Source organism: Oryctolagus cuniculus, chromosome 16 (genome assembly GCF_051225735.1).
Source record: "Oryctolagus cuniculus isolate XC-2025 breed Fujian yellow rabbit chromosome 16, ASM5122573v1, whole genome shotgun sequence".
Lineage (NCBI taxonomy): Eukaryota > Metazoa > Chordata > Mammalia > Lagomorpha > Leporidae > Oryctolagus > Oryctolagus cuniculus.
In genome coordinates, this window is record NC_142882.1 from 41,903,996 (window position 1) to 41,931,053 (window position 27,058).

The 27,058-nt window shown below is 46.2% G+C and overlaps 2 protein-coding genes across 2 annotated transcripts; both read right to left on the minus strand.

Moving 5' to 3' along the window:
- Positions 1–463: 463 nt before the first annotated feature.
- Positions 464–1,585, minus strand: LOC100354825 (MAP/microtubule affinity-regulating kinase 3-like). Its single transcript, XM_008274096.5, has one exon. The coding sequence runs from the start codon at positions 1,583–1,585 to the stop codon at positions 464–466; it is 1,122 nt and encodes a 373-aa protein (XP_008272318.4).
- A 6,110-nt stretch (positions 1,586–7,695) lies between these two features.
- LOC103345062 (serine/threonine-protein kinase BRSK2-like) lies at positions 7,696–10,790 on the minus strand. Its single transcript, XM_008274098.4, has 3 exons — positions 10,588–10,790; positions 8,350–9,169; positions 7,696–8,224 (listed from the first exon to the last, which is right to left on the minus strand). Exons 1-3 carry the CDS (start codon positions 10,788–10,790, stop codon positions 7,784–7,786), a joined length of 1,464 nt encoding a protein of 487 aa, XP_008272320.3. The 3' UTR covers positions 7,696–7,783.
- Between the last annotated feature and the right edge of the window lie 16,268 nt (positions 10,791–27,058).

The window sequence follows — 27,058 nt, forward strand, 5'->3', positions numbered from 1 at the left end:
CCAGGGCCTCTGGCTGGGGCTGGCAGGCAGCAGGCACGCAGGAGGAATCTGAGGATGCTCCTGCCAATCCTCCTGCCCAGCCCCTGCCGGCCGTTGCTCGGGACAGAGGCCGATGCTGAGGTCCCAGGCTCCTCAGGCTCAGCTGCTGGGACCTCTGGCACCACCAGGTGCGGACTGCTCCTGGGGCTGGGGGTGGAGGGGGCGGCCACAGGGACGGGCTCGGGGGCTGGGCTGGCACCAGGGATCCTCTCCTGCAGCTGTCCAGGGAGGGAAACGGCCAGCACAGGGGCAGCAACGGCAGAATCTGGCTTAGGTTCCGGCTTGGGCATGGGCTCCGGCTCCAGCACCAAGTCTGAATCCGACTCCGCCTCGGACTTGGACTCCAGCTCAGGCTCGGGCTCCCTGTGTCCCTGAGGAGAGAGAGGAAGACGGGTGAGGAAGACAGATGCGCTCCGCACCTCCCTCATTCCCACAAAACCGTGAGGCTGTGCGGGGAGACCACGGCCAGACCCGCGCTCTGCCAACAGGGCTGTACCTGCTCCAGGCTCTGGGAGTCCGGCTGCAGGGACATCCGGCTGGATCCTGCAGGACCAGATGGCACCGAGGCTCCAGCGTCCGGAAGCAGACCCAGGCCCGCCAGGTACTCCTGGGCGTCTGGGTCCTCGGGAACCCCCAGGGGCTGAACCACGATCACCTCCTCGCCCTCAGCTTCCTCTCGTAAGGGGTCAAACCACCATTGCTGGCGGGCAGATTCCGCTGTAGGCCTGTCGCAGGGGTCTGGGCTGAGGAGTGAGCTCAGGAGCTCCTCCAGGGCTGGGCTGGCCGCACACGGGAGCTCGTAGCTCCCCCTCTGGATGCAGTCCCGCAGCTCCGCCAAGTCGTTCCTGCTGAAGGGCATGGCCCCTGCCAGCATGGCAAAGAGGATGACCCCCAGGCTCCAAAGGTCTGCTGCGAATGGATCATACGGCTCCTGCCGGAACACCTCGGGGGCGCTGTACTCCGGGGTCCCGCGGAAGCCCTGCACCAGCTCGCCCTCGGGCAGATGGCAGCTGAGCCCAAAGTCCGCCAGCTTCACGTTGAGCTGAGAGTCCAGCAGCAGGTTCCCCAGCTTGAGGTCCCTGTGCGCCACCCGCTGTGCGTGGCAGTGGGCCACAGCCGCCAGGATTTGGTCAAACATGACCATGACCTCGGGCTCTGGCAGGCCGCCCCGCCTCATCACGTGCTGGTAGAGGTTGCCCCCGTCCACCAGCTCCATCACCAGGCAGTGGTAATGGCCGACGCGACCCACCTCCAGCAGCTGCACGATATTCGGGTGCCTCAGGAGCTGCAAGATGCTGGCCTCTTGCGTCACTCGCCTGGTGCCGAAGGGGTCGCCAGCATGTAAATGAAAAAACTTCACAGCCACCTGCCGCTGGCTGGAAGCCTGGCGGGCCAGCACCACCATGCCGAAGCTGCCCCGGCCCAGGGCCGACAGCAACTGGAGCTCAACCTGTGAGCTGTCGATGGCATCCAGGTCCTCACGGCCTTCCAGGCTGGTGTCCCTAACTACGCTCTCTGATCTGCTCTGGCTAATATTCCTGTCCATACACACTAACTAAGGAGCTACCCTAACTACAATAACTGAGAAAATAAAGGGACAACAAGGGGACTACCTCCTGATCTGACTACCGTACCACACTACCTATTCTAACTACACTTATCAAACACAGTGGCAAGACTAAGTCCTATCTAACCAAAACAGAAAACAAAAACCAGAAAAACTCCAAAACAACAAACACTAAATAGCTACACTAACACTCTGAGATCTAGCCACGCTGTCTAGCTATAGATGCGGGAAGCCAAAAACGAAAAAAACTGCAAAAAAAGACACAATGGGCCAAAAAAGAAATAGGAGGAAAAAAACAAACTAAATCCAAATGGGGGAAAGAAAAAACCAAATAGAACAAGAAACAAACAAACAAACAAAACAGCACACCAACACCAACCAACACAAGCGCAAGCAAAGATGGGTCCAAGCACACAGGTCACCGAAATAGCTCCCTGGTAAAGCGGACAAAAACCTGGGCCGCGCAGCCGCTTATATAGGCGTGTGGAATCCTGTCATCACAGGGCTCCTTATGAAGTCAGAGCGAGAAATGGACCAATAGCAGTTCGGCAGGGACTTGCACGACTTTCCATTTCACCACAGTTGGTCCTTATGAAGTCAGAGATGGGCGGGCACCAATCACAGCCACAGCTAATCCTCGGGGGTTTCCTCAACAAGTTTCCTCTTAAACAATATCAAAGACCCCAAGAGTTTCTGGCTTAGATTGGTGATACAGACTGATGTTTACAATTTGAACTTTAAACACGTAGGATGCACCTATGGCCTTTTCCTTTCTCCTTAAGAACTGATAACATTTGTGGGGTCTTTAAGACCTCTGATGGTCTACACTGCAGAGACACATCCCATTGCCTTTAACCCTGAATGATAGGTCTCAGAATGATGCTACAACTTCTCTGGCGTCATGATAACCTTGACAAAGTGTTCTGTTGCCCCTGACACCACCAGGCACATTATTCTCATTGACAGAACTGAGAGGAAGGCATCTTTCATCATCCTCTCCCCCTAAGATCCTCACCAGATTTCTCGTTAGAACCCCTGGAGGACCAGAAGGGAGCTCTGGGTGGGTATAGTCCAGGTACGGAGGCCAACCAAGTGTCAGCTGAGAGAGCTGCATCCTCCAACTTGTCCTTAGAAAAGCAGGAAGAAATGGAGGCATTTCCAGATGTCTCAGGGTTCTTGGGCTACTCCAACAGAGTGTCGTGAACGGAGTCATGGAAAACAGAACTTCATTCCTCAGTGTTTGTTCTGCAGGCTGGAAGGTGAAGGTCAGGGCTCCAGCAGACTCGTTGTCTGGAAAGCGCTCCCTCTCTGCTGCTGCTGAGCCTTCTTCAGAGAGAGATGGTAAGATGGGAAGGCTGGTGGTTTGCTGTGGTTGGTTGAAGCTAAGTACATGTGTGCAAAATGGTGTTGTCGTCCTTAAAAAAGTACCACACCTTAGTCCAAAACTCCCCAGTAAATTTTAAGGAAAGATCATGGCTTCCTGGGGTGTCCTCAGATGGTGAAAGCACAGACCTCACCCCGTCAAGCCCTTTAGACAGACAGGTAGCCTGCGGCTGACACTGCAGTCCAGCAGGTTAAACCCTGCTACACCAGCATCCCATGTGGGTGCTGGTTGGAGGCCTGGCTCCACTTCCAAACCAGCTACCTGCTATTGTGCCTGGGAAAGCAACAGATGATGGATCAAATATTTGGGCCTCTGCCACCCGTGTGGGAGACCTGGATGGAGTTCTGGGCTCCTGCCTTTGGCCTGACACAGAGATAGCAATTGAAGCCATTTGGGGAGTGAACCAGCAGTTGGAAGTTATCTCTCCTTCCTCTCCCTCACTCTCGCCACCCTCTCTCTCTGCCTCCCACCTTTGCTCTCTGTAACTCTGACTTTCAAATAAATCAATGTGTGTGTGTACGTGTGTGTGTGTGTGTGCGTGTGCGAGTGTTAGAAAAGAGAAACTCATTCATCCTTTAAAAGAGAGTGGAGCCCTAACCCTGGGTTCCCCTTCTCTTTACACTGTAGCATCAACCTTGAAATTCGATCATGAGGTTTGGAGGGACGTGGACAGTTTTCACCACTAGACCTGCCCTGCATGAAAGGGATCTTTGAGGCTGAACGACAGGACCCTGCAGAGGACCCAAAGCCATAAAGAAAGAAGATCTCTGGGAAGGCTAATTGTCTGGTAGGATCACATTGTGCTGGGTATGTGCATTGGAATAGTGGACTGTAGCCCATAAATCTACAAGTATTGCATACTACTCCCCAATTTAAAGATACTCTTCAATTTCTTTCATCCGTGTTTTCAGGCTTTGTTATAGAATTTTTTTTGTCTCCTTGATTACACTTATTCTTGGGTATTCTTTTTCTTTATTGTAGCCCTTGGGTATGGGATTGCTCTCTAGGTTTCTTTTCCGGATGATTCAGTTTCGGTGTATAACAGTGCTACTGGTTTTGTACATCGACTTTGTAGCCTACAACTTTGCTGCATGTCTTAGTTCTATCAGGTTTTTGGTTGCACCTTAGGGGTTCTCTAAGATCATTTCAATTGCCAACAGTGACAATTTGACTTCCTCCTTTCCAGTTTGGAGGTCCTTTGTTTTTCTTGCCCAATTTCTCTGGGGTAGGCCTTCCAGTATCATGTTGAATAAAATTTCAGTTAAAAAAAGGAATTTCTGTACATTTTAGTGCCTTTTAGCATTGATCTGGGATGGCCAATATCTAGAAATATGTTTTCATTTCAATGCATATTGTTCATTTTTAACCTGAATTTCCCATTATAGAAATCACGTTATAATTGATAGAATTTAAAAGGAGGGAATTATCCAACATGGGAAGCAGGCCACAGAGACAGAAGACTCATAGAAAAGGGACCAATGGCAGTCCAGCAGGGACTGGCATGAATTTCTATTTCATGACAATTGGGCATTATGAAGTCAGAGCAGGTGAACACCTGGCTAACTTTTGCTCTTTTCCCAGGCAATGAGCAAAGAGAGGATCAGAAGTGAGTCAGCCCAGACACAGATGGGTGCCAGTGTCTCAGGGGGTGGCTTTCCATGTCGTCCCACAGTGCTGGCCACATCTGGGTCACTGCCACATTGTAGGTCACTGCCACATGGTAGGAATTATCACAGTGGTGATCTGCACTGGCCCCTGGTACTGTACAAAGCATCAGAAATGCAGTCCATAAGTGCTGTTGCAGGAGAATGACTTGTTCCTTTTCAAATGTGAGGGGAGGGGCCGGTGTCAGGACTCATGGGGTGGAGCTGCTGCCTGTGACACCAGCATCCACATCAAATGGTGTGCTCTGACTTCCTGATGGAGCTCCTGGCTCCTGGCTTCAGCCTGGCCTAACCCCAGCTGTTGCAGCCATTTCAGGCATGAACCAGCAGCTCTCTCTCTCCCTGACTCTCCCTTTCTCTGTTGCTCTGCCTTGAAAAATGATTATTTAAACATCATTTTAAAAGGTTCTAGGAGTGAGTGGAGGAGGGGCAGCAAATTGTGGCATACTCTGATAAGCTGCTGCCTGGAGTGCCGACACCCACAGTGGGCACCACCAGTTCCTGAGCAGGATGCTCCACTGCTGACCCAGCTCCCTACTACTGGGCCTTGAAAAGCAGTGTAATATGGCCCACATTCTGGGGGCCCTGCCACCCAAGTGGGAGACCTTAATGAAGCTCCTGGCTCCTGACTTTAGCCTGTCCTAGCCTTGGTCAGTGTGGCCTTCTTAGATGTGAATGAGCTGATGAATCTCTCTCTCTTTCTCTCTCTCTCTCCCTCTCTCTCTCTCCCCTCCCTCTCTCTCCCTCTGTCTCTCTCTCTCTCCCTCCCTCGCTCTCTGGCTCTCCCCTTGTTTCTCTCTCTCTAGCTCTCTCTAGCTCTCTTTCTCTCTGTCCTCTCTCTCTAACTCAGCCATTCAAATCTCTAAAAATATAGGACAGGAAACGTATTTCCCCCAATTTTGACTGCTTCAGGAATATTGCAGCAAAATGTCTCCCATTTACTTCCCACGAAATGTTTTCAACCTATTCTGGCATACCTGTTGTTGAATTATAAAGTAGATGCAAATTAAAACTTACTGATGAACACTATTTTCAGATTTTTTTTCTTTGACAGAACCAAAGATAATGTCACAGTTGCAAAAGAGTGGATTACCGGATTGTCAGTGTTTCTTGGTGAGAATTTTGAAGGGAACCTGAAATATACGATCTCTGTAAGTGATACCTGAAATACATCTACTCATGTTTTCAGGCAGTGCATTGTAAAGATTCAAAAACAGAAAAGCACAGTCTCTATAGCAGCATTGAGATAGAGTTCATTAGCTGAAATAAGACCCAAGAGGCGCAGGTGTCTGGGACAGGGTTTAAGACCCCACTTGGGATGCACACATGCCCTGTCCTAGTACCTGGGTTCCAGTCCTGCCACTGCATTCGACTTCACGTTTCTAATCGCACGCTGAGAGGCAGCAGGTGAACACCCAAGTCCTTGGGTCCCTGACACCCAACATGGCAGACCCAGATGCAGTTCCAGATTCTGGATTGGATACCCCAGCCTGCTGGCTTCTCAGGGACGAAGGAGCTCATGCAAAGACCCAGAGGTGGCCCAAGATCTGTGTCTAAGAAGGCTGTCCAATGTGTGCAGAGGGAAAGGCGGGCAGGGGGCAGGTAAGCGAAGGTCCCCAGTGTGAGGGGAGGAGCTGTGTCCTGCCCTGAACAGGACAGAGCCTGGCATGGGTTTGAAAAACAGCCACGCTGGGAGTCCACACTTTATGTGCAGCAGGGCATCAAGAAAATCCACACCAGGGAGCAGACGGGGGCAACAAGCCTGCCACCCCATCCCTGCCTGCTTCTTGTGCCCCAGCCCTGCCCTCAAGGAGAAGGACAGTTTCACCTGGATGGGGAGGACCCAGGTCTATACCTGGCCATGACCACTGTAGTTCACCCCAAAGGAAAGACTTCCCCAAAGAGCTCACACATACTGTCTGCACCTCTGCCCTGCACACAGCTTACAGCCTTATCCATCAGGATCACCATGACCCACTTGTCCCTCCTGGAGCTGACCTTGAGATTTCTCTGGAGTCACTTTTCCCTGTAACTTCCCCGAGGCCTCCAAGAAGGGCCTGCCCCCCTGCATAAGCTGGAGCGCAGTGCAGCACCAATTCTGCCCAGGGAGGAGGCAGAAGAGCCAGAGGGCTGTGATCCATCTTGGCGGAGCATCCATGCTACCTTCAGATGTGTGTGACAGAAATGATCATGACCTAAGAACAAACTCGCAACTCCTTGAAGCATGGAGTTAAGACATGTAACATGGGTGTGGAGTGCTCCATGTCCACAGCTTCCCCTGGTGGTGTCGAGAGGCCCTGTCCTCTATAAACAGCCCCCAACTCTATTTCAGTTCCCTACTGTTTGCAAAGTCAGCTATGGATGTCCAGGAAGGGGCCAGGTGAACCAATGTCCTGAACACTTTCAGAAAACTACTACATGGCAGCCTCTGTTTTCTGCTGAACCCAGGCCACAGTAGGAATTCCTGCCCAGCTCCCACCTGCAGCTGCCCGAGTCCACAGCTGGCCAATCCCGCACACTGTAATGTCAGGAACATGGCCCGCAGGAGTGGGGTCATGTTCTCCAATGGCAGTGCAGGTGGACATTGCCTGTGGACACTCTCAGCTCGGCCTCCATGCACATCACTAGTGACAGGACCTCCCTGCTGTGTCACAGATCCAGGAACCCTTCCTGTGGAGGAGCAACTGTGCACGTTTGAGCCTCCCCCCCCCTTACCCGTCCCCCTCCACAAGCCTCACCATGCTCTCCTCCCTCACCTCCACCTCCCAAACAAAAACTCCCACACCCCAGACCCTCCCTCCTACTCGCACCGCCCACACCCAATCCTCCACCCACCAATAACCACCATCAACCTCCCCTCCAGCCAGCTTCTGGGAGCCATCGCTCTCTTCTCAGGTCCAGGAGGTCAGCCTGTGTGACAGCCCCAGAGCAACGAGAGGGGGCCGTCCTTGTCCAGGGGAGATCCGTCTGGTAGTCAACTCCATCCAACCACGCCAAGGTGCACACCAGGACCCAAACACCACACACGACAGTTCCATGGATAAAGCTTAGCTTTTTATTGACGAGAAGCACAGAAAGCTCTCAAGAAATGAGAGCCCTCAGGCAGCTCAGCTTGCTCACTGAGGCAGGCTACCTGGGGGCCACCTTTCGGCTGCGGGGGCCAGGGCCTCTGGCTGGGGCCGGCAGGCAGCAGGCACGCAGGAGGAATCTGAGGATGCTCCTGCCAATCCTCCTGCCCAGCCCCTGCCGGCCCTTGCTCGGGACAGAGGCCGATGCTGAGGGCCCAGCCTCCTCAGGCTCAGCTGCTGGGACCTCTGGCACCACCAGGTGCGGACTGCTCCTGGGGCTGGGGGTGGAGGGGGCAGGCACAGGGACAGGCTCGGGGGCTGGGCTGGCACCAGAGCTCCTCTCCTGCAGCTGTCCAGGGAGGGAAACGGCCAGCACGGGGGCAGCAACGGCAGAATCTGGCTTAGGTTCCGGCTTGGGCATGGGCTCCGGCTCCAGCACCAACTCTGAATCCGACTCCGCCTCGGACTTGGACTCCAGCTCAGGCTCGGGCTCCCTGTGTCCCTGAGGAGAGAGGGGAAGACGGGTGAGGGAGACAGATGCGCTCCGCACCTCCCTCATTCCCACAAAACCGTGAGGCTGTGCGGGGAGACCACGGCCAGACCCGCGCTCTGCCAACAGGGCTGTACCTGCTCCAGGCTCCGGGAGTCCGGCTGCAGGGACATCCGGCTGGATCCTCCAGGACCAGATGGCACCGAGGCTCCAGCGTCCGGAAGCAGACCCAGGCCCGCCAGGTACTCCTGGGCGTCTGGGTCCTCGGGAACCCCCAGGGGCTGCACCACGATCACCTCCTCGCCCTCAGTTTCCTCTTGTAAGGGGTCAAACCACCATTGCTGGCGGGCAGATTCCGCTGTAGGCCTGTCGCAGGGGTCTGGGCTGAGGAGTGAGCTCAGGAGCTCCTCCAGGGCTGGGCTGGCCGCACACGGGAGCTCGTAGCTCCCCCTCTGGATGCAGTCCCGCAGCTCCACCAAGTCGTTCCCGCTGAAGGGCATGGCCCCCGCCAGCATGGCAAAGAGGATGACCCCCAGGCTCCAAAGGTCTGCTGCGAATGGATCATACGGCTCCTGCCGGAACACCTCGGGGGCGCTGTACTCTGGGGTCCCGCGGAAGCCCTGCACCAGCTCGCCCTCGGGCAGATGGCAGCTGAGCCCAAAGTCCGCCAGCTTCACGTTGAGCTGAGAGTCCAGCAGCAGGTTCCCCAGCTTGAGGTCCCTGTGCGCCACCCGCTGTGCGTGGCAGTGGGCCACAGCCGCCAGGACTTGGGCAAACATGACCATGACCTCGGGCTCTGGCAGGCCGCCCCGCCTCATTACGTGCTGGTAGAGGTCGCCCCCGTCCACCAGCTCCATCACCAGGCAGTGGTAATGGCCGACGCGACCCACCTCCAGCAGCTGCACGATATTCGGGTGCCTCAGGAGCTGCAAGATGCTGGCCTCTTGCGTCACTCGCCTGGTGCCGAATGGGTTGTAAATGGAAGAGCTTCACAGCCACCTGCCGCTGGCTGGATGCCTGGCAGGCCAGCACCACCATGCCGAAGCTGCCCCTGCCCAGGGCCGACAGCAACTGGAGCTCAACCTGTGAGCTGTCGATGGCATCCAGGTCCTCACGGCCTTCCAGGCTGGTGTCCCTAACTACGCTCTCTGCTCTGCTCTGGCTAATATTCCTGTCCATACACACTAACTAAGGAGCTACCCTAACTACAATAACTGAGAAAATAAAGGGACAACAAGGGGACTACCTCCTGATCTGACTACCGTACCACACTACCTATTCTAACTACACTTATCAAACACAGTGGCAAGACTAAGTCCTATCTAACCAAAACAGAAAACAAAAACCAGAAAAACTCCAAAACAACAAACACTAAATAGCTACACTAACACTCTGAGATCTAGCCGCGCTGTCTAGCTACAGATGCGGGAAGCCAAAAACGAAAAAAACTGCAAAAAAAGACACAATGGGCCAAAAAAGAAATAGGAGGAAAAAAACAAACTAAATCCAAATGGGGGAAAGAAAAAACGAAATAGAACAAGAAACAAACAAACAAACAAAACAGCACACCAACACCAACCAACACAAGCGCAAGCAAAGAGGGGTCCAAGCACACAGGTCACCGAAATAGCTCCCTGGTAAAGCGGACAAAAACCTGGGCCGTGCAGCCGCTTATATAGGCGTGTGGAATCCTGTCATCACAGGGCTCCTTATGAAGTCAGAGCGAGAAATGGGCCAATAGCAGTCCGGCAGGGACTTGCACGACTTTCTATTTCACCACAGTTGGTCCTTATGAAGTCAGAGACCGGCGGGCACCAATCACAGCCACAGCTAATCCTCGGGGGTTTCCTCAACCAGCTTTCTCTTAATATCAAAGACCCCAAGAGCTTCTGGCTTAGATTGGTGATACAAACTGATGTTTACAATTTGAACTTTAAACACGTAGGATGCACCTATGGCCTTTTCCTTTCTCCTTAAGAAGTGATAACATTTGTGGGGTCTTTAAGACCTCTGATGGTCTACACTGCAGAGACACATCCCATTGCCTTTAACCCTGAATGATAGGTCTCTGAATGTTGCTACAACTTCTCTGGCATCATGATATCCTTGACAAAGTGTCCCGTTGCCCCTGACACCACCAGGCACATTACTATAATGGACACAGCTGAGAGAAGGGCATCTTTCATAATCCTTTCCCCCTAAGATCCTCACCAGATTTCTCGTTAGAACCCCTGGAGGACCAGAAGGGAGCTCTGGGTGGGTATAGTCCAGGTACGGAAGGCCAACCAAGTGTCAGCATTCTCCAAATTGTCCTTAGAAAAGCAGGGAGAAACTGACGCATGTTTGATGTCTCAGGGTTCCTGGGCTGCTCTCACAAAGTGTCTTGAATGGAGTCATGAATAAAGAACAGAACTTCATTCCTCAGTGTTTGTTCTGCAGGCTGGAAGGTGAAGGTCAGGGCTCCAGCAGACTCGTTGTCTGGAAAGCGCTCCCTCTCTGCTGCTGCTGAGCCTTCTTCAGAGAGAAATGGAAGGTGGAAAGGCTGGTGGTTTGCTGTGGTTGGTTGAGCCAAGTACATGTGTGGAGAGTGGCGTTTTAGCTCTTAAGAAAGTACCACACCTTAATCCAACATCTTTTTTTTTTTTTTTTTTTGACAGGCAGAGTGGACAGTGAGAGAGAGAGACAGAGAGAAAGGTATTCCTTTTTGCCATTGGTTCACCCTCCAATGGCCGCCACGGCCGGCGCGCTGCGGCCGGTGCACCGCGCTGATCCAATGGCAGGAGCCAGGTGCTTATCCTGGTCTCCCATGGGCTGCAGGGCCCAAGGACTTGGGCCATCCTCCACTGCACTCCCAGGCCATAGCAGAGAGCTGGCCTGGAAGAGGGGCAATCGGGATAGAATCCAGCGCCTTTACCGGGACTAGAACCCGGTGTGCTGGTGCCGCAAGGCGGAGGATTAGTTTAGTGAGCCACAGCTCCGGCAATCCAACATCTTAATCTGCATTTTAATCCAATAATTTTCAAAGAAAAATTGTGCCTTCCAGGGGTTTACTCAGATGGTGATATCAAAACCATCCCCCTTTAAAGCCTTGTTAGACAGTCATGTAGGCTGTGGCCAACACTGTAGTCCAGCAGGTTAAACCCAGCTCCACCAACAATCCATGTGGGTGCTGATTGAGGTCCGGGTGTTCAACATCCAATCCAGCTCCCTAGTGTCATGTCTGGTAACGCAGCAGAGGATGTACCAAGTATTTTGGGAGTCCGGGATGGAATTCAGGACTGGCCTGACCCAGCCCTGGTAATTGTGGCTCTTTGGGGAATGAACCAGCAGTTGGTCGATATCTTTTTCTCCGTTTCCCCCACCCTCTTTAACTCTGATTTTCAAATAAATAAATAATTTTCTTTTTTTAGAAAAAAGAAATTCACTCATCCTGTGAAAGAGAGTGGAGCCCTAGTCCTGCATTCCCCACCTCTATACTGTAGCATTGACCTTGCAGTTTGAACATGAAGTTTGGAGGTACATGGACATTCCTCACCACTAGGCCTTCTCTGTGTGAAAGGCATCTTTGAGCCTGAACTACAGGACCCTGGACAGGACGGCAAAGCCAGAAAGAAATAAGAACTCCAGGAAGACTAATTGTCTGGTAGGATCAATTTATGCCGAGTCTATGTGTTGAAATATTGAATGTTACAAGTATTGCAGGCTAATCGCAATCTAAAATACTCTTTAATTTCTTTCATTGAAGACTCATAGTTTTAATTGTAGGGATATTTTACCTCTTTGGTCACATGTATTTCCAGATATTTCCTTTTTCTTTAGTGTAGGTATTGAACATGGGATTGCTTTCTGCTGGTTATTGTATGTTGACTTCACAGCCTGAAACTTTGCTGAACGTATGCAATATGGAGTTTTTGGGAGTTTTCTATTTGTACGTTCATATCATTTGCCAAAAGTTATGATTTGGCCTCATTCTTCAATTTGGATACCCTTGATTTCTTTCTCTTGCCTAATTTCTGTGGCTAGGATTTCCAGTAAAATGTGGAATAAAACTTGAATGATAATAAAAAAGAATCTGCATAACTTTAGTATCTGTTAGCACTGATCTTGGTTTTACAATGTATGGAAATATGTCTTCATTTCAAGTTCATTTTTAACCTGAATTTTCCAATATAGAAACCAAATTATTAAAGCTGACTTAAAGATTTTTATATGTATTAAACACTGTAGAATAAAATGATTTATAGTTATCGTATCTCTGAGATAAGCCAGTATAACTTCTCTTTATGAAATACAGAAAGCGGGGCTAGTGTACTGGCATAGTAGGTAAAGCCATTGTTCGCTGGCATCCCATATGAGTGCTGCATTGTGTCATAGCTGCTTCACTTCTGATCCACTTCTGTACCAGCTTTGCAGGTACAGTGTTCTGGGTTGACAGTTTTTTCTGTTAAGACTTGGAATGTATCTCACCATTCTCTCATAGCCTAGAGTTTTTTGATGAGAAGTTAGCTCAGCGTCCAGTTGGAGATCCTCTGAAAGCAATCTGGCATTTGTCTTGTGCAGATTTTCGAATCTTTTCTTTGTGTTTTACTGTGGAGAGTAACTACAATATGTCATGGTGAAGATCTTTTCTGGTCATGTCTATTAGGAGTTTTATGTTGCTTCCTGTATTTGGATGTCCCTTTCTTTCTCCAAATTAGGAACGTTTTCTGCAATTATTTAATTAAAAAAGGCCTGCTAATCCATTCTCTCTTTCCATGGCCTCAGGAACTCCTATGACCTGTATGTTGGGTCATTTGATAGTATTCCATAAATCGCTAAATCTCTGACACTGTTTCTTAGTTTTCTAATTTCTTCTTCTCCTTTTCCTCTTCTCCTTCTCCCTCTCCTTCTTCTTCTTTTTGTCTGACTGTTAAACTTCCAGAGATTTGTCTTCTAACTTGCATCACCAAGTCTGTTCTTAAGGCTTTCTACTATATTTTTATTTGTTCGAGAGAACTGTTGATTTCCAATATTTTGTTTTGTCTTTAAAATCTCAATTTTGTGGGAAAAATTTTCATTCTTGTCATGTATAGATTTCTTTAGTTCATGAATTTGCTTCTGATTACTTCTAAGTAATCCTATGATCAATTTTTTGAATTACATTTCTGGCTTTTTTCAATCTCTTCTTCACATTTTAATATTGAAGTGTTATGTTCTTTTGGGGACATCATTCTTATTTCTTGAATTTCTGCATTTATTATTAGACATTTGTGGTGATACTTTTTGGTCTATTTTTTTCCCCTATGATGGATTTTATCTTTGGACTATGCCCCTGTGGCTTAGAGGAGTGTCTACTCCTTCAGTGAATAACCAGAGACATGTGCTAGGTGTGGTCAGGAAGCTCTGGTCAGTGATCCAGGGTGAGGGGAGTGTCCAAGGTGACTTCCAAATTGGGTGTAGTAAATCTCCTCTTTTTTTTTTTTTTTTAATCATAGGTGATGTTTGTTCTGCTCCGTTGGCATATTCTCACATTCACCCCCTCACCTCAAAGGAGACCAATGCCTGGACGGTAGCCCCAGTGGGTATAATTTTCAACTGCACTGCCACAAGAACACAAAGGAACATTGTGGTCCTTGGTGTGAGAATGAATCCTGCATAAATGAATCTCATCAGGGAATCAGGTGGAGCATGTGGAGCCACCCATGGTAACTGCACAAAGAATCAGCCACACTCTGTGCCCTCCCACACAGCCATAGTGTTTTCACAGTGCCAGCACACAAGGCTCCCACAGTCAGGAGCTCCCATCTCTCTCAATTCTCCCAGCCAGACTCAGGTGTCTCCTCTCAGCTGGTTGCAAGACACATGAACACGAGCTGGCACAGTTGTTACATACGTCCAAAATGGTGCCTGCCCGCTCTCAGCTGGTTACAGGATGCCAGTGCTGGATGGTTGAGGAGAGAGAAATGTGCCCCCCTTTTTTCCCTATAGGTTGTCAGGTACACGTTCCCCAACAGGGCTCCAAGCCAGACTCAAGCCAGGCTCTTCCGCAACTTTATTGCCAGTGGCTTGGGCTGCTGCAGTCTGGTCTCACCTCACTCCAAAGCTGGTGCTGAGGCTGTTGGTTCCTGGGGTCCTGAGCTGTACACTTCTACTCTTTCCACATAGATCCACAATATCCCCCCTAATTTGCATGGAGTTTCCTTTGCCATTTTCTACCTAGCCCTTCCCTAAAACTGCACTCTCTCCACTTTTTATTAAAACTTTCCTCCCCTAAACTAGAGCAGCAACCTCCCTCCCTATTCTGCCATCTTCCACCAGACCAAAAGGAAGACATCTTATTTATTATTTTTAAAAACTTTTATTTAAGTTATACAAATTACATGTATTTCATGTATACCAATTTAGGAACATAGTGATACTTCCCACTTTACCCTCCTTCCTTTGATTAACATATTTAAAAAGTTCTATTACACAGAGGATGAGATTGGAAGTATAGCATAGAAAATTTATAAAATATTGAAGGATGAAATTGTTACGTGTTCAGGAAAAAAAATTTCCTTTACAAAATAATTTTTGCATATTAACGCAAGTTAGTTTCTTGCCTTCTTCCTTTTTTTCTTTCCTTTGTTTCCTTACAGGAACAATAGCCTGAGATCAAAGTGCTTACATCTGAGGATTGGCCTTCATGACACAGAAATGATGGGAAAAGAGGAAGGTGAATTTTCTTACAAGCTATATATATACATGTATATATAATATATGTATATATTTTATATATAATATGTATATAATATAATGTACATATGTATATTATATATATAATATGTACATATATGCAAGCTATATATTTATTTAAAGTGCATCTATTTATTTTGGTACCAATGTTTCGTAACTTTGGTATTTTTTTATAGATGTTTAATTTATTTGAAAGCAGAGTGGCAGAGAAAGAAGGAGAGCCACAGAGAAAGGGAGGGAGAGAGATGTTCCATTCCCTGGGTCACTCCTCAAATGGCCCAGAATAGCCAGGGCTGGATCATACAGAAGCCAGGAGCCAGGAGCTCCAACGGGGGGTTCACACATGGGTTGTAAGCGCCCAGGTCCTTGGGCTGTCATCTGTAGCCTTCCTAGGCACATTAGCCAGGAGGTAGACTGGAAGCAGGACAGCTGCAACTTGAACTTGCCCTCAGATGTGGGATGCAGTCATCGTAGCAAGTGGAGGCAGGTGGGCATAACCTGCTCTGCCACAACGCATCCCCTAAATAATTTCTAAAAAGCTCGGTGCCAGTGATCTTCTTGCACACCAGTGTCACCCTTCTCCAAATGTGGTCCTCGGACCAGAAGCACTGATGTCACTGAAGTGCAGCTCCTCAGTGCCATCTGAGACCCTTTACACTAAAAGTCAGCTTTGTCACCACAGCCGCAAGTGATTCACGTGCATGCTGAATGAGCTACCACTGTCTTTTTTTTTTTTTTTTTTTTTTTGAAAGGCATAGTGGACAGTGAGAGAGAGAGAGAGAGACAGAGAGAAAGGTCTTCCTTTTTCTGTTGGATCACCCCCAAAGTGGCTGCTATGGCCAGTGCGCTGCACTGCACCGATCTGAAGCCAGGAGCCAGGTGCCTCCTCCTGGTCTCCCATACGGGTGCAGGGCCCAAGGACCTGGGCCATCCTCCACTGCACTCCCGGGCACAGCAGAGAGCTGGACTGGAAGAGGAGCAACCGGGACAGACTCTGGCACCCCAACCGGGACTAGAACCCGGGGTTTTGGTGCCGCAGGTGGAGGATTAACCAAGTGAGCCATGGCCCGGCCTCTTCTTTTTTTTTTTTTTTTTTTTTTTTTCCTATATTGTTGTCTTTTCACTGCCAAGAGTATCCTTCAGTATGTATGTAGTTGTGTTTGTGTATCTACCCACTTGTGTGGGCAGTTTTAGTACCCTTGAATTCCTGTGTCCATACACAAATCTCCATTTTCTTATCATCATCTCAAGGTTTCCCTGCTGTCTACTCCCAGTCTTTGAAACTTGTGAGAAGTTAAGGAATTTTACTGAACAGAAAGTTTAGTGTCTCAATCAATCTGATTTCATAATTGTCATACCTTTTGTATCCCTTATATCATTGTTTAGGCTCATCTCATCAATATTAAATTGATACATAATATATATTATATATTTAATATTATATATTAAATCATTATATATAAATATTATTTATTAAATTATATATTTAATATTATATATGCCTTCATATATATCTCACACACACTCACAGACTACTAAGCAATAAAATTAATTTATGGTCAGAAATCTGTTCCACATAAGCCAAGGACCCACAGATATTTTCTGTCAACAACCAGGTTACTATCTTGTTAGGGGACATACAGTCTCTGTTACAACTACTTAGTTTTGCATTAACACCCACAGACAATACATAAAGGAATTGACATGGTGGTATTGTAATAAAGCTTTATTTATATAAATCCCCAGTTGGGTAAGACCCATAGACTGTAGGGTTTAGATACCTGATCTACACACATCACACATCCCCATTGGTAGGCAATTACTCTTTGTGAATCAATGCCTTGATATAAATATGGTGGGTTTCTGTCAAGATCTTTACAGTGTTGAGGGGTCGGCACTGTGGCTCATTTGGTTAATCCTCTGCCTGTGGTGCCAGCATCTGATATGGGCACCAGTTTCTAGTTCCGGTTGCTCCTCTTCCAGTCCATATTTCCATCATTCATTGATAGAAAAAGCCCCTAGTAGTTACTTAATTTAGTAGTTATTCCTCATACATTCCTACACACAGTAATTTACTGACAATTCTTAAAAGAATGAAAGAATGATACATGAATAAGAAAAGATTAATAAAGTAGAGAATGTACAAAATCAGAATAAAGTAGTGTTGCAATGTATATGCAGAAATAGGACTTCTTGTTAATATACACGGCAAGCATAACAGTAGAAATGGACTATGGGTGCTTGAAAAGCAATGGATTTTTAAATTATGTGTATTAGAATACAAACTGTGGGGCTGGCGCCACGGCTCACTAGGCTAATCCTCCACCTTGCGGTGCCGGCACACCAGGTTCTAGTCCCGGTCGGGGCGCCAGATTCTGTCCCGGTTGCCCCTCTTCCAGGCCAGCTCTCTGCTGTGGCCAGGGAGTGCAGTGGAGGATGGCCCAAGTGCTTGGGCCCTGCACCCCATGGGAGACCAGGATAAGTACCTGGCTCCTGGCTTCGGATCAGTGCGGTGTGCCGGCTGCAGCACACTGGCCGCGGCGGCCATTGGAGGGTGAACCAACAGCAAAGGAAGACCTTTCTCTCTGTCTCTCTCTCACTGTCCACTCTGCCTGTCAAAAAAAAAAAAGAATACAAACTGTATGTAGCATATAATACACTTCCAGAAGAATTATTAAATAATAACTAAATAAGGGTCTCTCGTTAATACTTTGATATGATTTGTACAATTTCTATTTTACATATATTGGAAACATTTAAAAATAGTTTATTTTTGCTTTAATTCATTTTTTAATGAATATGCAAATTTATTGAAAAGGTAGTCATCAGAATAAGTCATTTTAATGGCAAAGTGTAGGGCTGAAAATATCTGCTATTTTTCTACACTTTGTATTTAAGCTTTCTTTTTTTTAACTTTTATTTAATGAATATAAATTTCCAAAGTACAGCTTATGGATTACAATGGCTTCCCCCCCCCATAACGTCCCTCCCACCCGCAACCCTCCCCTTTCCCTCTCCCTCCCCCCTTCCATTCACATCAAGATTCATTTTCAATTCTCTTTATATATGGAAGATCAGTTTAGCATATATTAAGTAAAGATTTCAACAGTTTGAACCCACACAGAAACACAAAGTGAAAAATACTGTTTGAGTACTTAGCGTTTTCATCATGAAAGGGTATTGTATTTTTTCAAATGCTTTCTCTGCATCTATTGTGATAATTATATGGTTTTTGTTCTTCAACTTGTTAATGTGATGCATCACATTGATTGATTTGCAAATGCTGAACCATCCCTGCATACCAGGCATAAATTCCACTTGGTCCAGGTGAATGATCTTTCTGATGTGTTGTTGGATTTGGTTAGCCAGAATTTTGTTGAGGATTTTTATGTCTATGTTCATCAGGAAAATTGGTCTGTAGTTCTCTTTCTCTGTTGCATCTTTTCTAGGTTCGGGGATTAAGGTGATGCTGGCTTCAAGAATTTAGGTGGATTCCCTCCCATTCAATTATTTTCAATCCTTGAGTAGGATTGGAGTTAGTTCTTTAAATGTCTGGTAGAATTCAGCAGTGAAGCTATATGGTCCTTGGCTTTTCTTTGTTAGGATTTTTTGGAAAAACTTTTATTTAATAAATATATGTTTTGAAAGTACAACTTTTGGATTACAGCGGTTTTTTCCCCCATAGCCACCCTCCCACCCACAAACCATCCCATCTCCTACTCCCTCCCCCATCCCATTCTTAAGATTCATTTTTAATTATCTTTATATACAGAAGATCAACTATATACTAGGTAAAAATTTCAACAGTTTGCACCCACACAGACACACAAAGTATAAAGTACTGTTTGAAGAATCGTTTTTCCATTAATTCGCATAGTACACCACATTATGCACAAGGCTCCTACATGGGAGTAGGTGCACAGTGACTCCTGTTGTTGATTTAACAACTGCCACTCTTATTTATGATGGCAGTGATCACTCAGGTCTCTTGTCATGAGCTGCCAAGGCTGTGGAAGCCTCTTGAGTTCACAAACTCTGACCTTATTTAGATAAGGCCATAATCAAAGTGGAAGTTCTCTACTCCCTTCAGAGAAAGGTAACTCTTTGTTGGACCCTTCTTTGGGAGGGTCTTTATTACTGATTCAATATCTGTCTTTGAATTGGGTCAGTTTAAATTTTCTATGTCTTCATGGCTCAATTTAGGTAGGTTGTATGTGTCCAGTAATTTATCCATTCTTTTAGGTTTCCCAGTTTTTTGGCATATCCCTCTTTGCAGTAGTTTCTGATGATTCTTCTTATTTCTGTGGTGTCTATAGTTACATTTTCTTTTTTATATCTAATTCTATTGATTTGGGTCTTCTCTTTCCTTTTTTGGTCAGTTGGGCCAATGGTGTGTAAATTTTGTTTATTTTTTCAAAAAAAGGCTCTTCTTTTTGCTGATCTTATGTCATTTTTTATTTCAATTTTGTTGATTTCTTCTCTAATTTTAATTATTTCTTTTCTCCTACTATTTTGAGTTTGGTTTGCTCTTGTTCTTCTAGATCCTTGAGGTAAATTGCTAGTTCATGTATTTGATGCCTTTCCAATTTCTTAATGTAGGTACCAATTGCTATAAAATTCCCTCTTAACACTGCTTTTGCTGTATCCTATAATTTTTGATATATTGTATTGTCTTCTGTAATTTTTGACTTCTCTTTTGATTTCTTCAATGACACACTGTTCATTCAGGAGCATGTTGTTCAGTCTCCATGTGTTTGTGTATGTTCTAGCGTTTCCCAAGTTGCTGATTTTCAGCTTCATTGCATTGTGGACCAAGAAGATGCATGGTATGATTTCAATTTTTTTAATTATTATTTTTTATTTTCATTTTTTGACAGGCAGAGTTAGACAGAGAGAGAGAGAGAGAGAGAGAGAGAGAGAGAGAGAAAGGTCTTCCTTCCATTGGTTCACCCCCCAAATGGCTACTATGGCTGGCATGCTGCGCCGATCCAAAGCCAGAAGCCAGGTGCTTCCTCCTGGTCTCCCATGCGGGTGCAGGGCCCAAGCACTTGGGACATCCTCCACTGCCTTCTAGGGCCACAGCAGAGAGCTGGACTGGAAGAGGAGCAACCGAGATAGAATCCGGCTCCCCAACTAGAACCTGGGGTACTGGCGCCACAGGCCGAGGATTAGTTTAGTGAGCTATGGCGCTGGCCTGATTTAGATTTTTTTGACTTTGCTGAGACTTGCTTTATGGCCTGGCCTGTGGCCTATCCTAGAGAAATTTCAATGCACTAGTGAGAAAAATGTTTATTCTGTTGCTGCAGGGTGAAAGGCACTGCAGGCAGATATCTGTTAGGTCTATTTGATCTATAGTGTTGATTAACCCTGTTGTTTCCTTGTTGATTTTCTGTCTGGTTGATCTGCCCCTTGCTGAACGTAGGGTATTGAAGTTCACTGTTACTATTATATTTGAGTCTATATCTCCCTTTCAATTCATTAGCATTTCTTTTAGATATCCAGGTGCCCTGTTATTAGTTGCATATACATTGATAATAGTTATCATCTTCCTATTGAATTGATCCTTTAATCATAGTGTCTTTCTTTGTTTCTTGTAATAGTTTTTGTGTTAAAGTCTATTTTGTTTGATATTAATATGGCCACACCAGCTCTTTTTCAGTTTCTGTTAGCATAGTTTATCTTTTTCCATCCTTTCACTTTCAGACAGCATGCATCTGTGTTGGTAAGATGTATTTCTTGGAGACAACACATATATAGGTTTTCTTTTTTAATCCATTCAGCCAGTCTATGCCTTTTAACTGGGGTGTTGAGACCATTTACATTCCGAGTGACTCTTTTTAAGTACCAACTTCGCCTTGTCATGTTTCCAAAAATAGTCTGAATTTTTTAGTTTGGGTTTTCTTTGTACTTTACTGGTTCATTTTCTGTATTCCTCTTTCCTAGTGATGTTCGTGTTTCTCTGTTTCTGCGTGTAGCACATCCTTGAGCATCTTTTGTAGGGCTGGGCAAGTAGTTACAAATTCTTTCAATTTCTGTTTGTTGTGGAAGATCTTTATTTCTTCTTCATTCATAAATGAGAGCTTTGCAGGATACAGCATTCTGGGTTGACAGTTTTTTCCTCTTAAGACTGGGAATAATATACCTTGCCATTCTCTCCTTGCCTGTAGGGGTTTTGATGAGAAGTCTACAGTGAGTCTGGGTTTCTTCTGAATGTGACTTGGTGTGTGTCACATGCATATTTTATGATCTTTTCTTTAAGTTACTTTCAAGAGTTTTACTACAATGTGTCATGATGAAGGTCTTTTCTGGTCATGTCTATTAGGAGTTCTGTGTACTTCATGTACTTGGATGTCTTTTTCTTTCTCCAGATTGTGGAAGTTTTCTGTTATTATTTCCTTAAGAAGGCCTTCTAATCTTTTCTCTCTTTCCACTCCTTCTGGAATTCCTAGGATCCATATGTTGGGTCATTTGATTATAACTTGTAAATCTCCAACTGTGTTTCTTAGCTTTCTAATTTCTTCTTCTTTTTTTTTTTTTTTTTTTTTTTTTTGTCTGACTGTACTACTTCCAGAAACTTGTCCTGTAAATTCTGTTGTTAAGGCTTTCCACTGTATTTTTGATTTGATCTATTTAGTTCTTCATTTCTAATATTTCATTCTGACTTCTCTTTAATATCTCATTTTCTTGGGAGAACTTTTCATTTAGATCATGAGTTTGCTTCTGATTGCTTCTAAGTAGTCTGACAATTAATTTTCTGAATTCTGTTTCTGGTATATCCCTGATATCTTCATCTTCACCTTTTATCATTGAAGTTTTAATGTGCCTTTGGGAGGTACATAGTGTCCTTCTTATTCTTAAGAGAAAGGTCTTCCATCTGCTGGTTCACTCCCCAGATAACTGCAACAGCCAGAACTGGTTTGATCCAAAGCCAGGAGCCAGGATCTTCTTCAGGCCTCCCAAGCAGATGCAGAACTTATTCTGGGTCTCCCACTTGGGTGCAGGGGCCCAAGGACTTGGGCCATCTTCTACCGCTTTCCCACGCCATTGCAGAGAGCTTGATTGGAAGGGGAGCGACTGGGACTAGAATTGGTGCTCATATCAGTTGCTGGCGTCGCAGGTGGAGAATTAACCTACTGTGCCACAATGCTGGTTCCTATCTTTTCTTTTTTTGTCTGGTTGCTTTTCTCTTAAGTTGTGTCTTTGTGATTTAGTGAGACATCTATACTTTTGGTGAGTTCTAAAAGGTGTGTGCTGATGTGGTCTGGGTGTTCTGTTTAGTATTCCAGGGTGGAGGAAGTATCCAGTGTAAGACCCCCATGGGTCTTTCTATCTTCCCCCTGGATTTGTGGTTAGAGGAGGTTGTTCACTTCTGTTGATGTAACCTGCCCTTTTCCTCACAGTTGGGGGATGCCCTGGTGTTGGTCTCTGGTGTGTTCAGGGTTATATCACCCTGCCTAACAAACTGCACCTCTAATATGTGGAGATTTTCTTGTGGTGAGGTTTCCTTCTGTTATGAGCTGCAGTGTGTGCATTGCAAGTGGATACACGGAGCCCTGCCTACTAGAGCCCAGCTCGCTTCTCAATGGTGGATGGAACAGGCTCAAGTTTTCGATATTCAGGGCTTTTTCTTGTTGTACAGCTTGCGTTGTGGGGAAGAAACTCTTCTGAAATGTTGTGATCCTCACTCCTGGCTGGGGGTGGTGGTGAGGTGGCCCCAACAGTGATGGATGTGTGCATGGGAGGCAAAGGTGGCAGTCCGCTGCTTACGTTTGAAAATGTAATCAGACAAGATGGCTTCTCCCAGCTGGCTGCAGGGAGATGGGGGAGAGAGATGGGCAGGAGGGTGCTTGACTTCTCTGTTTGTTCCTCTGTACCATTTTTCCTGCATGGAACTGGAAAAGTAATTCAACAAGTGCTCCCTCCCATTGCTATTTGCAGCTCTGTGGACCTGAGATTTCCCATCTCATGTGGTCTGCGGGGGCTGGCGTCAGCCTCTCCAGTTCGCACCTCCACCATGCCTCCACCACTCCCCCCCCCCTTTTTTTTCCTTTTTGACAGGCAGAGTTAGACAATTAGAGAGAGAGAGAGAGAGAGAGAGAGAGAAAGGTCTTCCTTTTTCCATTGGTTCACCCCCCAAGTGGCCGCTAGGACGGTGCATTGCGGCCAGTGCGCTGCACCTATCCGAAGCCAGGAGCCAGGTGCTTCCTCCTGGTCTCCCATGCGGGTGCAGGGCCCAAGGACCTGGACCATCCTCCACTACCTTCCCAAGCTACAGCAGAGAGCTGGACTAGAAGAGGAGCAACCGGAACAGAATCCAGCACCCCAACCGGGACTAGAACCTGGGGTGCCATTACCGCAGATGGAGGATTAGCCTAGTGAGCTGCGGTGCTGGCTCACTACTTCCCTTTGTTAATTTGCTCTTTCAGCGTGGACTTGCCTGGTCTCTGTTGGTCTCTTGGGATTTTCTTCACCAATTTCCCACTGCTCTATCTCCAGCATGTATCTTTTCTCCTTTTTTTAAAGATTATTTATTTATTTATTTGACAGATAGAGTTACAGACAGTGAGATAAAGAGACAGAGAGAAAGGTCTTCCATCTGATGGCTCACCCCCCAAAAGGCCGCACTGCCTGAATCTATTCCGACCCGAAGCCAGAAGCCAGGTGCCTCTTCCTAGTCTTCCATATGGGCGCAGGGGCCCAAACACCTGGGCCATCCTCCAGTGCTTTCATGGGCCACAGCAAAGAGCTGAACTGGAAGAGGAGCAACTGGGACAAAAACCTGGTGCCCATATGGATTGCTGGCACTGTAGGTGGAGGATTAACCTAGTGTGCCATGGCGCCGGCCCTTCTTTTCTCCTTTTTAATTATCTATTTTGTCTCATGTGACTCGGATGCTCCTATTCTTACACCGCCATCTTGGGACTCACCTGTGCATGTTAATATTGATGCATCATGAAATCTATTCACAATGTGTCTTATTTTTGATCTAGGGAGCTTTTAGCTTGGTTTCTCCTAAAAGTAGAGATAGAGATTAAACTATAGTTACAAATGGTTTGTTTGGGATTTGAATCCATGAAATAGCAGTTGTGGGTTAGGATTCATGAGAGGGAAGAAGGTACAAGCAATGAACAGGTGTGTTGTTCTGCCCATTTCTGTGGGTCTCTGAGGTTGGATCCACTGGATGACTGAGCAATCATGAGTCATGTGCATGGAAGAGTATTTGTCCAGTTGCTCCAATTTGCCAATAGTCCAGGATTACACTAAACCATGTTATTTATTTCATCCTTTATGCACCTAATGAGAGTATTCTCATCTAGTCTCAAGTAGAGGTGATTGAGAAGCCCCAAGCAGAAAGAAACAGATACCAGAGGCCAATCCTGCTGCCTGGATACACAGCAACAGGTGCGGTGAAGATTGGAAGCACAGAAGTTGCCTTAACACCAGCAGAACAGTGTCGAATAGGACAGGATGAGATAGCATGGGGTGTAATATGTTCAAACATGCCAGAACAGGAGTCATATAAGAATGGTAAGTGTCATTTCTCAAAGTTATATTTCAGTTCTTTGTCTTCTCTGTGTGAGACTTGCTGGACATTGAATTAAGATGCATTTCTCACCTTCATCTGCGTTTATAGGTTTGTAAGTCAAGTGTGCCATACATTTCTTCTCCTTCATTTATTGGCTCTGCAACCCAGACTGATTTTTCCTTACTTTTTCTGTGATAATTTAATATTGAACCATTATAGTCAAATGGTGCAGCTCCCCAGTATTGTTCATCTTTCTCCCTCCATTTACTTCTGGGCATTTGCAGTTGGCATCAGGTACAAAGAATATTTGGACTGCAGTGTGATTTTCCCAGAGCGTCAGGCAAAAACCCTGCTTACATGGTGGACTTTGTTCAAAGCTGAAGAACAACGGCTGCCTCTTGGAATTCATTTTCGAGAAAATAAAAGAAACAAAATGCACACAATGCAATGAACTAACAAATAATTCATACAGTGGTGTCTGAATACCTTTTTTTAATGAAATGAGTCCCGTTGAGGTCCTTACTTGATGCTCAAGGAGAAAAATCCAAGTAATGTTTAGAGTCCTGAAAATAAGGTACGGTCTTCTTTAAAAAAATTGAGTTTGGATTACGAGACAGGCAATCTGACTTTTTCCTTAATGCAGGGGTTTTTAGCTACCGTTGGGATATTTTCCAAACAATGATAGAATCCAAGAGCCTGAAAGGAGAGCACTGGGCTGGCTCCTTAACTCTGTCTGGGCTTCACAGTGAAAGAGCACATTCGGGCATCCGGACCAAGAGCTTCAAATCAGTTATTCAAAACCTCTCTGTATTTTGGTTGATCGGAAGCAAAACATTTCTCTGCGAGGTTTTCCTCATGGTTTCCGCCAGAGGAAGGCTGCAGAGGTGAGGGAAGCAAGTACTACAGCATGGGAACTTCTTAGTTCCTGCTGAACATATCTGATATTATTGCTAACATGATCACTGCCAGGGAGACGAGGGAAAGACGATCCGTGATTTCGAAAGTTTCGACTTTCCAAAATGAAAGTAAACATATAAACATTTCACGGGTCAAACCATCTTTGTTCTGATAAGAGTACTTACAAGGCTTTGAAAATCTTATTATATTAGGGATATAAATAATTGATCCACAATGGCATTTGATCCACAATGGCAAGCACTAGAAGTCAAATATTAAACTGATTTGTCTTCTTTGGACTTGGATATTGATGTGTCATTAGGGTGACATGGTTAACTTAATACTCAGACATCCCTAGCTTTTAAATGAGATGGTGCATTCTCACTTTCCAATTCCTGTTACCTTTAACAGCTTGAATGCTAATGAAGAGTAGCAGCTGTGCTTCTTTGAAAGGCAGGTTTCTGCTCTTTTTTTTTTTTTTTTTTTTTTTTTTTACAGGCAGAGTTAGACAGAGAGAAAGGTCTTCCTTTTCCGTTGGTTCACCCCCAGAATGGCTGCCACTGTGGCTGGCGCGCTGCGCGAATCTGAAGCCAGGAGCCAGGTGCTTCCTCCTGGTCTCCCACGCGGGTGCAGGGCCCAAACATTTGGGCCATCCTCCACTGCCTTCCTGGGCTACAGGAGAGAGCTGGCTTGGAAGAGGAGCAACCTGGGCAGAATCTGGCATCCCAACCGGGACTAGAACCTGGAGTGCCAGCGCTGCAGGTGGAGGATTAGCCAAGTGAGCCACGGTGCCTGCCTATGCTCTTAAATGAGATATCTGACAGCATTACTCAGAGACAGGCTCATCAGCAGCATTCCAGCATTGGATGTCTGGCTTTTGTACAGGCATCACATTGAGTGAACTCACCAGGAGAAAAATGGTAGCAGAGATTTTGATCATGATGACAATTTTCTCTGCTGGGCAAACAAAATCACTCGAATTTAGGTAGATGGATACATAGATGAGGGAGAGAGAGACAGAGTATAGAATTAGGGGGTTCTAAATTTTTAGTTTAGCAAATATTTTAACGACATAACATTTATTTCAGTTACCATAGTTGGTATTCCTTTCTTTTTTTCCTTTTTTCTTTCTTTCTTCCTTTTTTTTCCCTCAGTTTAAGTATTTATAGGTGTCCTGCACAGACAATAAGGAAAACCCAAATCCCCAATTTTTGGTGTTTTTCTGTTACTGCAGGCTTACAAAAAAAGGTACACAGTAAAGTCTAGTGCAAACAGCCCCAAATCCCTGGTGGTCTTTCCTTTTCTCAAAACAGGCTGGACTGTGGTTGAGCTAAGATTCTTTCTGCTTCTCTACCTTAAGGTTCAGACTAAATCGAGCAAAATAGTTTACCTGGATCTTCATCCTGACCTTAAACCTGAACATTTACTACCTTCATCTATTGTGGAAGCCTGGAAAATTTAGCCTGCAAGAAAGTAAGAGCTACCTCCTTCAAGCAAGCACCTGTGTACCCTCCACAGCTGCAAACCTCACCCGCACCTGCTACTCTTTTCAAAGGCAGAGGAGCAGGTCTGTGCTTGACTCCCTACACCCTCCTTTGGGAAATGGGCCTGGGGAAGGGAAGACGGGGTGTGCGGACGTTATTCTTCTTTTTATTTGACAGGCAGAGTGAGAGAGAGACCGAGAGAAATGTCTTCCTTCCGTTGGTTCA

Excerpts from the sequence above, each read along its gene's own strand:
- LOC100354825 (XM_008274096.5), bottom strand. The coding sequence starts at position 1,585 with ATGGACAGGAATATTAGCCAGAGCAGATCAGAGAGCGTAGTTAGGGAC.
- LOC103345062 (XM_008274098.4), bottom strand. The coding sequence starts at position 10,790 with ATGTACTTGGCTCAACCAACCACAGCAAACCACCAGCCTTTCCACCTT. Across the intron at positions 9,170-10,587 it reads GACTCCATTCAAGACACTTT|GCGAGTGACGCAAGAGGCCA; the intron begins GTGAGAGCAGCC and ends ATTCGGCACCAG. Across the intron at positions 8,225-8,349 it reads ACTCCCGGAGCCTGGAGCAG|GGACACAGGGAGCCCGAGCC; the intron begins GTACAGCCCTGT and ends CTCTCTCCTCAG.